This window comes from Nicotiana tabacum, chromosome 3 (assembly GCF_000715075.1).
Source record: "Nicotiana tabacum cultivar K326 chromosome 3, ASM71507v2, whole genome shotgun sequence".
Classification (NCBI taxonomy): domain Eukaryota; kingdom Viridiplantae; phylum Streptophyta; class Magnoliopsida; order Solanales; family Solanaceae; genus Nicotiana; species Nicotiana tabacum.
The window spans coordinates 166,218,866-166,236,089 of NC_134082.1; the positions used below are offsets into that span (position 1 = coordinate 166,218,866).

Consider the following 17,224-nt stretch of genomic DNA (forward strand, 5'->3'; position numbering starts at 1 on the left):
GAAGATCACCCACAAGTTGATCCTGCCGCCTTCATCGCCATGCGTATCCCTAGCTACCGACATGGCTCCCCCACGAATGCTGTTTTCTGGATCGGTGGGCAAGTTAGAATCGATGGCCACTTGGGAGTTGGCGTCGATCAGATCTACGACCGGGACCCTATTGGGGTCAGTAGGGTGAACCTCATTACTGGGCACTATATTGCTGTTCTCTCCATGGTGGCTGGATTAAACATCAATGTTTAGGTGAGCAGATTGAGAATTTGACATCTTTAAATTTTCCTGAAATTAAGATCTCAAAGAACAAGAGTAAAACGGAGTGTGTTGTGGAAATTTGTATCAAATATCCACTATTATCCTTAACCCCACGGTGGACGCCAAACTGTTTACCCTAAAAATGGATAATTATTAAATTTGTATGTGGTTTTAAGGATATGTAGATTAATTCAATACAAATGATAAATTACGTTAGATTAAACAGATAAGGACGTAATCAATTGTCAAACAACTTAAGAGGAATGATTCCGGACTCGATTACAACCTTAATGGAATGCCTGACTTCGATCCCGGATGAACAAAAATAAAAACTTTGAATAATAGAGAAAACGAGAGTATATTGCCTTGATGTGCATGTTACAATGATTTAATGAATAGTCAGACTCCTCTTTATATAGTAGGGGAGTTTCATCCTAAGTACAATTCCATAAAAGGTAAAAATCTTCCGTTTCACTAATCACTAATCCTCCGCCAATACGTGCCGAGATTCATGCTGTGACACCCGGTTGGGCGCGGATATCACGGTCCTTAGCTGGTCGTGCTTGATTGTCTGATAACGTCTTCCGAACTTCAGAAATTCGAATCGGTCCTGGGGGTGTGGTTCTGATTCCTCCGAGGGTAGGTGTTTGCCCGGACCTCGACTCGAGGAGCTTCTTACCTCGATTCCAACTCCTCACATTTACATTTATGCTCCGTTTGCTTCATCGAGAATTCGTCCAAAGGGCTCGATTTCATCCGTATACATCTAGTTTTTCTCTTGATTTCTATCAAGGTTATGTGCTTCATTGTATTGTGATGCGGTCGAAAGAATTATTGTTAGAGCATTGGCATTTTAATATAAAAATAAAAATATGTCATGATCTCTTCTTAATCATCCCATCATCTTGAAAATGACCATAACTCACTCCTACTCCATAACAATTTTAAAAATGGTCATAACTCTTTTGTAATTACTCTCCCATATTTTATCATTAATTACACACTAATTTATTAATTATCCCATGTTTTCCATGATTTCATAATTTATTATCCCACTTTCTTCCAATTTGATCAAAGGAAGAATTCATACACCTATAAATAGGAGTCTTTCTTTCATAATTAGTGTGTAAAAAAAATTCAGAGTGCTCAAAAAAGTGAGGTTACAGTTGTGAAAAAAGAAGAGAGTTTTACTTTTGTTGAAGGAAGGTAGTCAGTCATCTTGGTGGTGCTTTGGACTCCACAACTTGTCTAGAGATTATTTGAGTCATACGACGTTATCGGGCTGTTGTATCTTGGGGGAGACAAGTCAATAGGCTTACTGCTGGACTAGTAAAGATTTTTGTTGCAGTAGACTTGAATCTCCTTAAAGAGAGCGAGATATCCGTACCTCAATTTGAATATTTTCTTCATTTTATTTTTCAAACTGTAATTATATTTTCATCAACAATTATCATTCCTTAATTTTCCAACTAAACAGCAATCTAAAAATTCCATATGCATCTGCAGTCTATTTTCTGTCTCACCTAATCAAACCAATTCAGCAACTTTTTTCACTTGATAAAGTCTTGATTTGGTTTATCTAATGCAAGTTATCTATAACTGGCCTTTAGATTCCATCTGTATGTGTTGAAAAGGTTGCTGTTGCTTAACTTCTAGGATGGACGCTAATTAACCTAGACACCAATTCATTTAATATTGAGATTCTATTTGATTTTATAACTTTGTCGGGAACAAAGATCGTTAAAACATGTATTGATCATATACTGTTATTTTCATCTTCGGAGATAATACTACTAGAAAGGAAATTTGTACTGTGTGTAAACAATAATTAACACATGTAAAATGACTACTGAGAGGAAAAGACGAAAAAATAAAGCTAGAAATACTTATTAATTTCATAATAATTCCTAATTGCTTCAGGTCTTTGCCCTGCTACATTGGATTGGATTACAGTCTCAAACTGCTACCCTCAAACAGATTCTGTGTCTTTGTTGACAATCCTAATGAATGAGCTATGGATTTGACTTCTGCGATCATTGCCACCTGATCGTTAAGCTTGTTGATGGCCGAGCCAACGCCCTGTGTTCAACATCAAACCCAAGTTTCAGCGATTTGACTGAGATGCCTTAAAATAACCAATTCTAAAATGAAAAAAAAAGTTCTCCTAAGATTATAGATGGTGTAAGGCATACCACGCCAGCAGCTCCAGCTGTGATCGCCATTGGTGCTGTGACTGCGCTCAATCCAGATGAACACATGACAGGGATATTGACTGCCCTTGAAATTGAATAAGCTGCTGCTAGTGTTGGTGTTGCCTATATATATGAATAATATCAAAATGAATGACAATTAGATGAGTTAATACTGCAAATCAATAAGCAGCTTCTCTATTGCTTGCCTTTTTTCTTACTATGTTTCTTCATTTCTTGTTCAGCACAGTGTTTTCTTGCATTTGGTTTCTGATTCGAAGCTTATACCAATTATGACATGCACTAGGATTTTTCACTTTTAGTTAAAAGATCAATCAAGGTGATTGCATAGCATCCACATATTCAGCAGTTAAGTTAAATCTCTATTAGTACTAGACTGCAAACGTGCTAGTTTACCTTTTCGATTAAACCAAGGACACCGGCCTTTGATGGAGTAGAGCATTTTCCTCCTTCTGTTTGGATAATGTCAACACCTTCTTGTTCTAATAGCTCGGCCAGCTTGACCTGTGAAAATGCGATGAAGATCTGTAAGAAAGTGAAGTCTCTTCAAATTGACCCTAGCAAGTCATATAGAAAAGTGCTCTTTGAAACCTGATCGGGAAGGCTTAGTGTGTGAGGCACAGTGACTGACAATGTCACTGATGGAAGTATCCTCATTGTCTCCTTCGTTAGTTTCAGAATCTGGAAAGCATTATCAGCAGAATAAGAAGTAGTGGACATCATTGACAAAGATTCACAACTAATATGGATTTGGATAGAGCTGGTTTTCGTGTATTTAAGTTGGAATACCAGGAAAAAAATGGAATCAGGCTTAGGTTTTCCCTAAGCTGGATTGCCCTTTTGTCCAGGCAAGTCCAAGTAATCCATCAAATCATATATTTACAAATTTATTTATTTATTTAGGCTCAATTTGACGTTATGACTCAATCCACTGCAAGGTAATTCTCCTTACCTGCTCAGGAGAGAATACCAATCCCTTCTCATAGAACGAGTCATAGTTTCCGATCTCGACCTGCACCAGAAAAGCTTTTCTTTATGATGAGCTACAAAAAGGAACTTACTCCTCTCACTTGAGGTTATGTAATCGTGGTGCTGAACTGTTTAGTATTCTTGCTTATGGTGTCTATGAACTGAAATTGAAACAATTATGAGAAGAGGTCATACCATTAAGGCTCCTGCTTCAACAGCAGCTGGAAATGCTGCGGGATCCACAGAAGAAACACAAACCTGCAAGTATGTGAAACCAAAAATTAAGCTGAAAATATTTACGCTTATAGTGCTTGAGATAGCCTTCATGTTTTTAGTACTGATTCATATATTAAACAAACTGATCCGTGCAACTAAAATCAGATAGTGGCTGAGGATGTAAATGCCTAAAATGGTGATTCTTTGAACTGATGAGCTCAAAGCACTCTGTATAAAGAAGATGCAGGTCAAATTGATATTATCCTCGGATGGTATATGATTTTTTGAAGCAATGAAGGACCAACAAATATACATGATTCAACAAGAATGTTCAGAGCTAAGAGAGAAACTGGAAATTGCATTTACTTAATAGAAGATAAAGCTTAAGGCACATTTGGCTTGAATATTTTTACAAAAAGAACTTAATTTAGGCCAGAAAAGTCGTCCGATCATTTTAATGTTGCCTAAGAACAAATTCACAAGAAAGGTTGAAACAATAGATCAGTTGTTTATGTTAAAGGTAAGAGTTCATCAAGGGTATTCTGCACAATGCAGGGCTAAAGGAAAGATCAAACGAATTTAAACAGAAAAGATTTACCGGAAGGTTAGTCAAGCTTATGGCAAGCTTGACCAGCTCAGGGTCACAAGCTATGTCTATATGGGTTGCTCCTCCCTGTAAGCAGGATCAAAGAGTTAGTCTTACTACATTTAATGAAATTTAAAAAACTAAAAGTACACTAACAACATACTACGATATCCATTACCAGAACAGTGAATCCAACTATCTGAACAATATCAACTCCTACTCAATCCTTAATAAGAGTGCTTTAGAATTTCAATTACTATAAATTTTATGCACAACGAAGAATAATCAACTTAACATTCATTTGGTGGAAATTTCAGTAACATGTTTTAGTCATTAAAGGAAAAAGAACAAAGTACAAATAACTTTTGAATGTTGATAAGAACATGAGCCAGTTTTTTCCTCCAAAAAAGCAATTCTAGAGCATTAGATAAGACCAAACCTTATCTGCAGCAGTAACAACAGAAGCCACATTCTCTTTGTCTAGATTCTGCAATCCTGCAATAATCTGAAGCAGTACAGCAATGTATCATTAGAAATTTTACCATGACGGAACCAGAGGCGAATATATAGGGGAAATAATGGGGCACGTGAACCCATGTTCTCTCAAAATTAGATATTTTATGTACATATTTTCTAAAATTGGCCATGCTACAAGAACGTTGAATGGTGCACAAAGTTGAGTTATTTACCAAGAGTAGTAGGGATCAATTTCTACTTAATACATTTTCTCCTCCTTTTTTTAGTAGTGCGCCTATGTACTCAAAATCCTAGATCCGTCTCTGGACGGAACACTCTCCTTCTCCCCAACACCATCCTCTCAAAACTGGTCTAGTTCAAGTAACTAAAAACCCAATGAAGTTGTAATAAAATAAAAGGAACTCATTTTAGAAGTGCAATACCTAAAAAGAACAAGATAAAGCTCACTCTTTTTCTTTATGGGATTTTCTTGAGAACTAAACTACTATCTAAGAATAGAGTATTTTTGCATGATTGTGATATTAGAAACAAATGGAAAAGTGGGTTATTAGTTAAAAAGATAATACCTTAAGGGCTCTTTTCTCATGAAATTCTTTCAAGACTGCTTCTTTGGTATGTGAAAGCAGAGCTCTCGTGGTACTTCTTCTTCTTCTAGCAATTGAAATGCACCTTGGAAGAACAGGAAGGGAATTCTGATTTGGTTTCAAAAGTATATGGTTTTTGGGAGAAACTGGTGTGTAGATTGAGATGCTCATTTTCTTCTTTCTCGTCTACGGAGGAAAATTTTGGCCAGGAGATAAGAAAGTTGGAATAGCAGCTTTAAGCAAGCTATTGATATTTCCCTTATAGAGCAAAGAAAAGATAAAACGAAATGATAAAACATTGCAGCAAGATATTTTTGTTGGATAACGTATAGGAAAAATAGGACAGGCTAGCTAGTTTTCGAATCGATAATTGAAAAATAACTAGTGTTTGCAAAGTCATTAAAAAATAGTCACTGATTTGCTAAAACACGAAAGTCACACCGTAATATGCGAGATTATGTAGCTACTCCGTATAAACTTTCAGCATACGGAAAGTTCCAACATAATATGCAGGATTATGGAACTCCTGCTTATAAACTTCTAGCATATTATGTTGGAATCCAATCACATTATGAAATCTCACATGTAAAAAGTTTGAACTTTAGCTTGGAATTTTTCCGGATTTTAAGGGCATTTTTGTTTAGATTTTATCTTAACATGAAAAAGTAACTAAATTTCAATTACTTTTGAAACCGTGATTATTTTTCAATTATTAGTTATAAATCTAGCTATTTTTAATTTTTCCCGATTTTTAAAGTACTTGATTGAGATTCTCAATGTCATTATTATAATCCTACTAACTTCCATTAAAAAAGTGCCAGTTGTACTAAATAAATTCTATAATCTCCTGAAAATGATAAATAGTTTGAAAAAAATAAAAATAAAATGCAATTACAAAGAAAATGCAGCAAGACCAGTATGGTCTGAAATTTTCATTCTAAGTAATTTATGCATAACTAGTATTGAATTTTTCCATATGCACATACTTTTACATGTTAAATAAAATGAAGAAAAATCTCAGAATTCGTACAGTTTTACAGTTCTATGTATAGAAAATACTCCCAAAAAATGTAATTTGACTTGAGTTCATTTTTGAAAATTAAGATGAATAGACAATATGGATAGAAAATCATGGAATATTTAACTGATATAGCTTTATACTTTGGATTTAAAAGTATCTAATATACTTAAGGATTTAAAAATTTGGAGATTAAGGGAGTTCATATTCCCCCCCCCCCCCCAAATTGGTGGAAAACTCAAATTGATTCGTCGCAGGTTTACCAAGTTTTTCTTTTTCACCTTTTCTTGTTTGTTCTAGAGATAGTAGTGAATTTCTCCGATGTTTTTGGTTTCCATTATTTAGCTTCTCACTGTCGTCCTCACGGTTTGTTTTGAGTGAAGTTGATAACTTTTTTTTTTTAAAGAAAAATTTATGAAAAAGAAACTCAGACATCAAGATAGCTCAAAATACTTCCATGGTCTTTAGCATAATGACTTCCTCGCCACTTAAATTTGTTGGGCTTTTCAAAAGCCGATATATAAAATTTAATCTTTCTCATTTAAACACTCGAACTCCTGATTCCCTTAACTAATAAACACATCTGACCATTGAGCCTACGCGCGTGTATTACACATACACAAATATGTTCATCCAGTCAGCAAATGACCATGGGTTTGTGACACGTCAAGGGCGCGAAAACAAAACCCAACTGATCCCCCCCTTTATTCAATAGACCGACCAAATGACACTCGTTTTTGTCTTTTACCTCTATCTAACCAAGCCCTCCCCTGTTAAATCAGTCACCCCCTTCCAAGATATTATCTGTTAATCTTGTTCTTATCGAGCATCATTTGGTCTGTGCTTTCGATTCCAGACATGTTATAGGATATGAAGGTTAGTTTGTCTCTTTTGATGTTTTTTTCCATTGTCATATGTTTTCTTATGATAATGTGTGATAGTCAGCTATATTTTGTCTGGATGCACAAATTATTTGTTATTTGGGATTTTAAATTAGGATTTGGGGGGAAAATAGTCGAATCTTCAATTTACTTTAGGGATTTTTTATGTCGTTTTCTCTTTTGTCATCTAATTTCTTATGAAATAATGTGTGATAGTCAAAGCTATTTTTTGCCCACATGCATAAAATGTCTGTTGTTATTTGTGTCACAACCCAATTTTTCCCCCGTTGGATATCGTGATGGCACCTAGTCTTAGGGACTAGGTAAGCATAACATTAATTGAAATAACAACAGTATTTAAACAACATCTAACAATTTGAAATAGAAATCTCTTTAAAATTTACAACCCCAAAATTGGTAGTACAAGTCATAAGCTCTACAGAGTTTGCTAGAAAACCTCTAATATACAACTGTCTTGAAATAAGAGTGAACAGTGTAAATACAAAATAAGAAGGTGACTCCGAAGCCTGCGAACGCAGTAACAGGTTTACCTTGAGTTTCCACCACAAGATCTGTATAGCTAGCTACGATCGACTGACTCCGGAATACCTGGATCTGCAAAAAAAAGTGCATAAGTGTAGTATGAGTACACCACAACGGTACCCGACAAGTATCAAAAGTTCAAAACTAATCTTAGTGGAGTAGTGACGAGGAACAGTCAAGACATCTACTGGACTAAATAACCTGAATGAGTATAAGAGCAGAAACAATAGAGTACAATATCTATATAAAGACTATGCATAATGACAAAATGATATGAAAATTGCAGTAAGAAAGAATAACAACTAGCAGCGGAACACCATAATAATGACACAGTAGAATGAACGGAACACAGTTTAAATCCGGTGATCACAGAATAAGGAAAGTCAAGTAACAACTCAACCAAAAATGACCGCTTTCACACCAGGTTTTAGCCAATAGCCATCACGAGACACAAAACCTCAGAGTATTCACAATTCACGGGTACAAATGTTGGAACCCTAACACTTGGCATCATGTGCCCTTTTTACTAATTTAATACTCAACAATATCAAGATCCATCTTTTTAACCGATAAGAGTGATTAACTACGTGTATGTTTGTGCAAGTGTTCTACCATAATTCATGCATGCTAGTACGTATAGAGAAAATGAACAGCACATAATATGTTTTCCCACAATTTTCCATAAAAAGAGCTCACACAGGTAAGTGCGTCACTACACAAATATCAACGACAAGGATGCCCCCAAGCCATCACAAGTCATCACAAATCAATCCTTGATATAACTCACCTTGTCTCGCCACGTGTGCAATAATAAAGTAAATGCCCGCCTTGTCTTGCCACACGTGCATAAAAATATTCTCACCTTGTCTCGCCACATGCGCAATCACACAGATATAGCCCGCATTTTCACGCCGCATGTGCATAATCAAAAGTAACAATAGCACTGCAGAAACCTCGTGCAACACAATCCCAACCGCACGACAGAAACCTCGTGCATCACAATAACAACCGCACGACAGAAACCTCGTGCACCACAACACTAAGTAGCACAACCACAATGACAGTAACACAAGAGTACGGGAAGTAAATCAACTCAAGGCATTCGATCATAACGAAACGGTAGAACTAGCTCACAAGGAATAAACACAGCAGATAAACTAGACATAATAAGAATAACCTAACATGGGAGAAATAATATGTAACAACGACCCCACAAGGTACAGTTCAGCAACAAGAAGATGACACGAGTCAAATAATTCAAAGTAAGGTCAAGTCAACTAGGATATAGGATATCTAAACTTCTTTTAAGGTTAAGCAATTACGAAGGTGATACAACAATTCAAATAAGGGTAAATAACGAAAAGATAATCAAAACTTCAATTAAAGATGAACAATTAGAGGAGAGATGATGATACTTTCAAATTAAGGAGAAGCGATTAGGGAGGAATTGCATGGCAATAGAAGAGGTAACAACTTCAGTTAAGTCACGTAAGAGTCAAATAAGCAATAAGAGTGGATAATGAAGCAATTAATTTCAATTAAACACTTAGAGGTGAAAACTAGTAAATGGGAACTCAATCATAGCAAAACAACTTCATATTTAGTGAATATAAAGACCTAAGATCCCTAAAAGGTCAAGTTTCCACTATTAAACCAAACACGTACTCGTCACCTCACGTATACAGACTTTACATGTTATAATCAACACAAAAGACTCAAATCCTAAGAGGTAGTTCCCCCACACGAAGTTAGGTAAGATACTTACCTTAAAGAAGACAGACTGATACTCAACAATGAACTTCTCGGGTGAAATAACCTCCGGATAGCTCAAATCTAGCCAAAATAAACTTCAAAGCATAAATAAAACTCATAAGAAACTATTTCGGATCATAAAGCCTCAATCTTTATCAAAAACTAAAAATCAACCCAAAAGTCGACCCCGGCCCCGTACCTCGGAACCCAACAAATTTCATAAAATTCGAAGACCCATTCCGATACGAGTTCACCCATACTAAAATTATCAAGTTCCGATACCAATTCTCCCCTCAAATCATTATTTTTCATTTTGAAAGTTTTCTTCAAAAATCCCATTTTTCCACACTCAAAAACAATAATTTAATAATAAAAATAAAGATAAAATTATGGAATATAATAAATTATAGGTGAAGAATACTTACCCAATCGATTTGCTTGAAAATCCCACAAAGAATTGCTCAAAACCGAGCTCTAGAACTCCAAAAATGGTGAAAATTGTTAACCCTCGGAATAGAGTACTATATATTATGCCCAGGTATTAAAGCATCGCGAACGCGGAAGATGACTCGCGTTTGCGAAGAAGGAAACATGAAGGCTGCCAAGATGTGCATTGCGAACGCGATAAATCGCTCGCGAACGCGGAGAGGATAATGTGATGGTTCAACGACTGGGCTACGTTAACGCGTGAAGTAGTACGCAAATGCGAAGAAAGGGATGGCATACCTTCGCGAACGAGGGAAGAAGGACGCGAACGCGAACGCGAACGCGAAGGGGAAGTAGTCACAATGCCCAGCTCCTAGTTTCTACTACCTGAACGCGAAGGTGGAGCTGCGAACGAGAAGAAGGGAGGGGCAAACTTACGCGATCATAGATGGAAACTCGCGAACGCGAAGAACAAATAATTCCTCCTCCAAAATAACACTACACGAACGCGGAGGGAGTGACACGAACACTATTAAGGAAACCAGATAACAGAAAACAGCAGTCCAAAAATAAAAGAAAATGGTCCGTAGCCCATCCAAAACACACACGAGGCCCCCGGGGCCCCGTCTAAACATATCAACAAGTTCCATAACCTAACACGGACTCGCTCGAGGTGTCAAATCACATCAAACAACACCGAAACTACGAATCGCACCATGAATCCAACTTATGAACTTTCAAATCTTCCAACTTCTAAAACTCGCACCGAAACCTATCAAATCAACCTGGAATGACGTCAAATTTTGCAGGCAAGTCCCAAATGATATAACGGAGCTGTTCTAACTCTCAGAATCGTATTACAACCCCAATATCACCAAATTCAACTATTGGTCAAACTTCTCCATCTTCCAAACTTCAACTTTTCCAACTTTTGCCGAAATACTTCAAATTACCCTACTGACCTCCAAATCCAAATCCGGGTGCATGCCTAAGTCCAAAATCACTATACAAAGTTGTTGAAATCATCCAAAATTCATTCCGGAGCCGTTTACACAAAAGTCAATTTTGGTTAACTCTTATCGCTTAAGCTTCCAAAACTAGAATCCTCCTTCTAATTTAACTCCGAATCATCCGGTAACTGAGCTCCACCACGCACGCAAGTCGTAACATATAATACGAAGCTTCTCAAGATCTTATGCCGTTGAACGAGACTTAAATTCTCAAAACGACCGGCTAGGTCGTTAAATTTGGGGTTTTAAATTAGGGTTTTTGTGGAAAACAGTCGAATCTTAACTTTACTTTAGGGATTTTGTCTTTTTTATGACTGATCTGGCATTTCGGGTTGAAAAATTAAGGCTTTTTGCATATCAAAATATTCTCTTCTCCTATTGTGATTAAGTTTGCTTTTTAGGGTTAAAGTGCATCCAACTTGGCCTCTTTTATATAGGTTTCAATAGCTGTATATGTGAAATTATGGTTTCATAATCTACATTGGTTAGTGACTGACCTATTTATAAGATATGTAAATGGGCAAATTTAGCCAGTTATTCTTCAGGCTGACATTGATGAATTGCATATAATTCATTTTAATGAGTGTGTTAAGGATATAGGGTACTTAACAATAGATAAATATGCATGTAAAATTAACAAAAAAGGGGAATTTTTATTTCTGAAATATGACGTTGATGTGTTAGCTTTGTGTAAAGACCTTAAGGATGTGGATTTTATTGATGTGTATCTATGTCACACAATTAATGCACCATATGTTGATTTGGACCTAGATGAAATGTTGAGTAGTGGTGGTATAAATATGGATCCTACGGATGTTCAACCATATGGATTAAATGAAATGCCACATGGGCAAATACGTGATGTTAATACTAGGGTAAAATATTCACCTAACAATGATATAAATAGGGGTGATAACACTAATGTGAAGGATAAAGAGAGGGTTGCTAATATAGAAGAGGATACAGAAGAGTTTAGTGAAAATTAATGTAATTTCTACAACTTTCATTTAGCAACTGATGTTGAGGGTGATGAGGGAAGCTCTGAGAGTGAGGATGGTGATTATGAGGCTATTTCTAATGATGATGATGATACAGAGGAGTCATTATATGGTTCTGATGAGGATATTCTTGGAGAGATAAGTGATCTAGAACCTGAAGTTGTTGCTGCTAGACAGGCTAAAGTGAATGAAAAGAGTAGTAAATTAAGATCTAGTGAAGTTAATACTGATGATATACATGGTGGACATGTAGGTATAAACCCTAGTTTTGAAGACATGTATAAGGATAGGGGTTCCAAATATGATGAGAAGTTGGGAGGGGATAAGCATTATCTGGACAGTTCAGATCCAAGTAGTGAGGATACAGATGATGAAGTAGTTGAAGAAGATGGGGTACATAACCCTCAACCAAGAAGATACAACAGCAGGGTATACTTTGATCCTGCTTGCAAGAAAATTTATTTCCAGTTGGAAATGGTTTTTGAAAGTGTTAAACAGTTCAGAACTGCTTTGCAAGATTATGTTATTCAAAGGAGAGTTCAAATTATGTTGAGGCCTAATGAGCAACATAGGGTTAGGGCGAAATGTATGAACTCAACAAGATGCAGATGACATATTTTGGGAAGCTTGGAGGAACACACATGGAATTTCATTGTCAATAGCTACTATCATGTTCATAGTATTTGAGAGCAACCGGAAACAAGATGGCTAATACAGTATGAGTAGCTAAACATTTTAAGGACAAGATTATCAACCAACCTGACATAAAGCTTAGGAAGTTGCAGGATTTGATTAGGATAAATATGGTGTGTATGTGAGAAAATCCATCTGTGTCAGGGCTAAACATCAGGTCATGGGTAAGTATCTAGGTGATTACAAGCAGGAGTTTGCTAGAATATATGATTATGCTGACATGTTGAGATCTACAAACCCTGGCAGCATTGTTGTTGTGAAGAATTGAAAGGAGGAAATACCTGGTAAAGAGGTGTTTGTGGGGATCTACATTTGTCTACATGCTTGCAAAGTAGGTTGGTTGGAAGGATGTAGAAATGTTATTGGCTTTGATGGAGCATTTCTGAAGGGTGTGTGCAAAGGTGAGCTACTATCATGTATTAGTAAAGGAATACAATGCTACCATGCAATATATGCAATATTTTTTAGGAGATTTGAGCCTGATGACTATGTTGTTCACTAGTACAGGAGAGAAATATACCTGAAGGCTTTCAGTTATTACATACAGCCAGTAACCAACATGGAGATGTGACTATTAACTCAGAATCCAACTATTGAGCCTCTTGTAATAACTAAGATGCCTGGTAGACCTAAGAAAAATAGAAGAAAAACTCAAGATGAACCTAAAAAGAAGTTTGGTAAGAGATCAAGGAAAAGGACACCAATGACATGCTCTCATTGTAAGACAGTGGGCCATAACAAGAAAGGGTGTCCTATCCTGGTAAATGATCAGATAATGCATTCATTTTGTTTTTGTTTGTGACTTGTATTTTATTTGTTTCTATAACTCATTTTTTTAGAAATTTCAAAAAGGACAAGGATCTGGAACTGCAGGTACCAGAAATGCTAATGCTACTCAAGGAACAACTACTGCAAGTGGTTTTGGAACTGTTCGTACTAGAAATACTCAACCATCTCATGCTGCTCAAAGAACAACTCAACCAACAACTGCTGCAAGTGGTTCTGGAATTGCTGGCTCCAGAAATACTCAACCATCTCAGGATGCAAGTGGATCTGGAATTGCTGCTACCAGAAATACTCAACCATCAGCTATTGCAAGTGCATCTATAAGTATTCATTTTTTGTCATGACCCAAAATCCGTCGAAGTCGTGATGGCGCCCGACACCGTTGTCAGGCAAGACAACCCTAATTCAACTAGCGGGTTCTCATTATTTTACCAACACAACCCCAATATTTTCTTAACAGTTAAGCTTTTAAACAGTCAATAAATAAAAAAATTGTAATAAAATAATTACATCCCAAAATAATAGTCTACAGTGTGTGTCAGGTACTAGTGTCACAAGTACTAGGGCGACTAGTAGAATGTACAAAAATACCACTATCCTACTGCCTGAAACAAAATAGACAGTACATAACAACAACAAAAGAAGAGAACTCTCGTATGCTGCTGAACGGCTCAGAAGGGGCAGCTCACCGTGGGATCTCGGTCAGGAATCAGGAACGCACGCTGGAGGGGTAACTAGATGCACCTGCCTCATATCCTTTACAATTAAGTACATAAGCATAGTATGAGTACATAAACAACATGTACCCAGCAAGTATCCAGTCTAACCTCGAAGAAGTAGTGACGAGGGGTCGACTTGACACTTACTAAGGTCAATATCAATAATATTTAAGGTTTACGCTAAACATGGATAACATGAATATCATGACAGTCTCAGAACAAGGGGAGACAATATATATCAATTTCAATCATGTCATATAATAATTTACATATCAAAGCATTTAAACAGAGTAACTCATAGATGAATTTCATAAAAATAACATGTGCACATTATGTCGAGGTTGTACGGCCCGATCCAACATAATAATAAACTGTGCACTGCCAGAGGGTCGAATGGCGTGAACCATAAATGCATCTATTTCTACAGAGGTGATCGACCCGAACCACAATTAGCAATTATTATCAAGTAAGCATATATTGCTCATTCATAGTCAAATAAATTCATACAAGTTCTCAAGTAAGTGTGTACATCCGTTTATATTTATTTACAATTCCTAGCATGTCCTAAGTGATCTCAGTAGCAAGTAAAAATGTAAGCATATACATGTATACCATGATACGGGTCCTAAACTACCCGGACAATTAGCATAATAGTAGCTAAGCACGGACTCTCGTCACCACGTACGTACATAGCCCTCACAGATAGCCACATACATTTATTTAATTCACCTAAGGGGTTATTTCCCTTTTATGAGGTTAGAAAGGAGACTCTCCTTTCTCCAAAGCTTACTTCCAATTCAAGAATGTACTCAAAACCCTCAATTCGGAGCCGAACGATCCAAAACTAATCAAACAGGGTAATAACTAGTCAATAGAAGCTCAAGAGTTCATATTCTAACTACTAAAAAAATTTTCCCAACCCTATATACAAGTTTCCTAAAATTTACCCCCGGGTCCACGTGCCCGGATTCCGGAAATATTTGAAGAAAATTGTTACCCATATCCTAAGGATCAAGAATATATAATTTTTACTTCATTCCATAACAAATTTCGTGATTAAATCTTGTTTTTATCAAAACCCTAGGTTTTACTATAACCCCATGATTTTCACTAATATTTATGTGTTAATATACCCAAAAACTAAGTATTAAACTCACATTAAGTAGAAATAACTTACCTTACAATGCTAGGTTAAAGTCCCCTCTTTGAAAGCTCCCAAATCGCCCAAGAAATGAATGAAATGTGTTAAAAATGACACATTTCCCGTATTTAATAAAGGCACCACCTTCAGCGATTTCCGCACCTGCGGTTAGGGGACCGCATCTGCGATTTCGCTTCTGCGAGGAGAGGTCCGCATCTGCGGGATTTGACCAGGCTGGTCGGGGCCGCATCTGCGGTTCCGCCTCTGTGGAAAAGGAACCGCATTTGCGGTTCCTGGGCTCTTCCCCTTGGGCCGCACCTACGAAGGAACGACCACTCCCGCGGTCTCGCACCTACGGTTGGCCAACCGTAGGTGCGGTTATGACAGTAACTTGGAGCTTCAGCTCCTTCCAAAATTTTCTATCTCAACTCGAGCCTCGTCGGATTGAAGCTCGGGGCCCCGCTCGAACATACCGACAAGTTTGAAATCATAAAACGAACTCGCTCGAACCCTCGGAACGCCTAAAAAAATGCTAAATCTATGAATCACACCCTAAAACCAGTTGAATCAAACTTATGAACTTCAAGTTCTTCAATTCACATCCAAGGCAACGAAAAAAAACTTATACTACTCGGATTGACACCAAATTTTACGTGCAAGTCTTAAATGACAATACAGAACTATTCCAGGTCTTTGAATTCTGTTCGGACCTCAATAACACAAAAACCCGCTCCAAACCAAATATTTAAGAACTTCAAAATCCTTAAGGAATCAACTTTCACTATTAGGCGCCAATACGCTCTCGGGTCATCCAAAACCCGATCCGGTCATACGCCCAAGTCCGAAATTATCATACGAACCCGTTGGGATCTTCAAATCCCGATTCTGAGGTCGTTTACTCAAAATGTTGACCGAAGTCAAACTTGGTCTTTTAAGTCAACCTTAAGGAACCAAGTGTTCCGATTTCAACCCAAACTCTTCCAAATCCTGAACCAACCATCCCCGCAAGTCATAAATTAGTAAAAACAAGTAGGGGAAGTCTTATTTAGGGGAACGGGGTTCTATAAAGCAAAATGACTGGTCGATCGTTATATTCTCCACCTCTTAAACAAACGTTCATCCTCGAACGAGTTTAGATTCATACCTGAAGTGCTAAATAAGTGTGGATATCTGCTCCGCATGTCCTCCTCGGACTCCCAGGTCACCTCCTCGACTGGTTGGCCCCTCTACTGGACCTTTGCCGCAGAAATCCTCTTGGATCTCAACTGGCGATCATGTCTATCAACAATAGTAACTGGCTCATCCTCGTAACCCAAGCTCTCATCTAGCTGAGAAGTACTGAAGTCTAACACATGAGACAAGTCGGCGTGATACATCCGAAGCATAGATATGTGAAAGACTGGATGAACTCCCGATAAGCTGGGAGGTAAGGCAAGCTTATAAGCAACCTCCCCAACTCGCCTCAACACCTCAAATGGTCCTATAAACCTGGGGCTCAACTTGTCCTTCTTCCCAAATCTCATAATACCCTTCATCGGTGAGACTTTCAAGAGAATTTTCTCGCCGACCATGAATGATACATCACGCGCCTTCTGATCCACGTAACTCTTCTGTATGGACTGAGTTGTGCGAAGTCTCTCCTGAATCAACTTTACCTTTTCCAAGGCATCTTTCACATTTGTACCATACAACTTAGCCTCACCAGGCTCAAACTACCCGATAGGAGAACGACCAAAAGGCAAGAACTGATCCCACTACCCTCCAAAGTCAATCACACATGCTCTGAGCATGTCTTCCAGAATTTGAATTGTTCGCTCCGACTGCCCGTCGATCTGCGGGTGAAATGCTGTGCTGAGCTCTACACGGGTCCCCAACTCACTCTGTACAGCTCTCCAGAGGTGGGAAGTGAACTGAGGGACTCTATATGATATGATAGAAACAGGCACACCATGCAACCGAACTC

At 37.6% G+C, this 17,224-nt stretch overlaps 1 protein-coding gene across 1 annotated transcript; it reads right to left on the minus strand.

Annotated features, from left to right (window-relative positions):
• Positions 1–2,117: 2,117 nt before the first annotated feature.
• LOC107763809 (uncharacterized protein ycf23-like) lies at positions 2,118–5,557 on the minus strand. The gene is made up of 9 exons (XM_016582303.2): positions 5,277–5,557; positions 4,673–4,738; positions 4,246–4,320; positions 3,627–3,689; positions 3,415–3,474; positions 3,054–3,143; positions 2,859–2,966; positions 2,445–2,567; positions 2,118–2,331 (listed from the first exon to the last, which is right to left on the minus strand). The coding sequence occupies exons 1-9, from the start codon at positions 5,463–5,465 to the stop codon at positions 2,200–2,202; spliced, it is 906 nt and encodes a 301-aa protein (XP_016437789.1). The 5' UTR covers positions 5,466–5,557; the 3' UTR covers positions 2,118–2,199.
• Between the last annotated feature and the right edge of the window lie 11,667 nt (positions 5,558–17,224).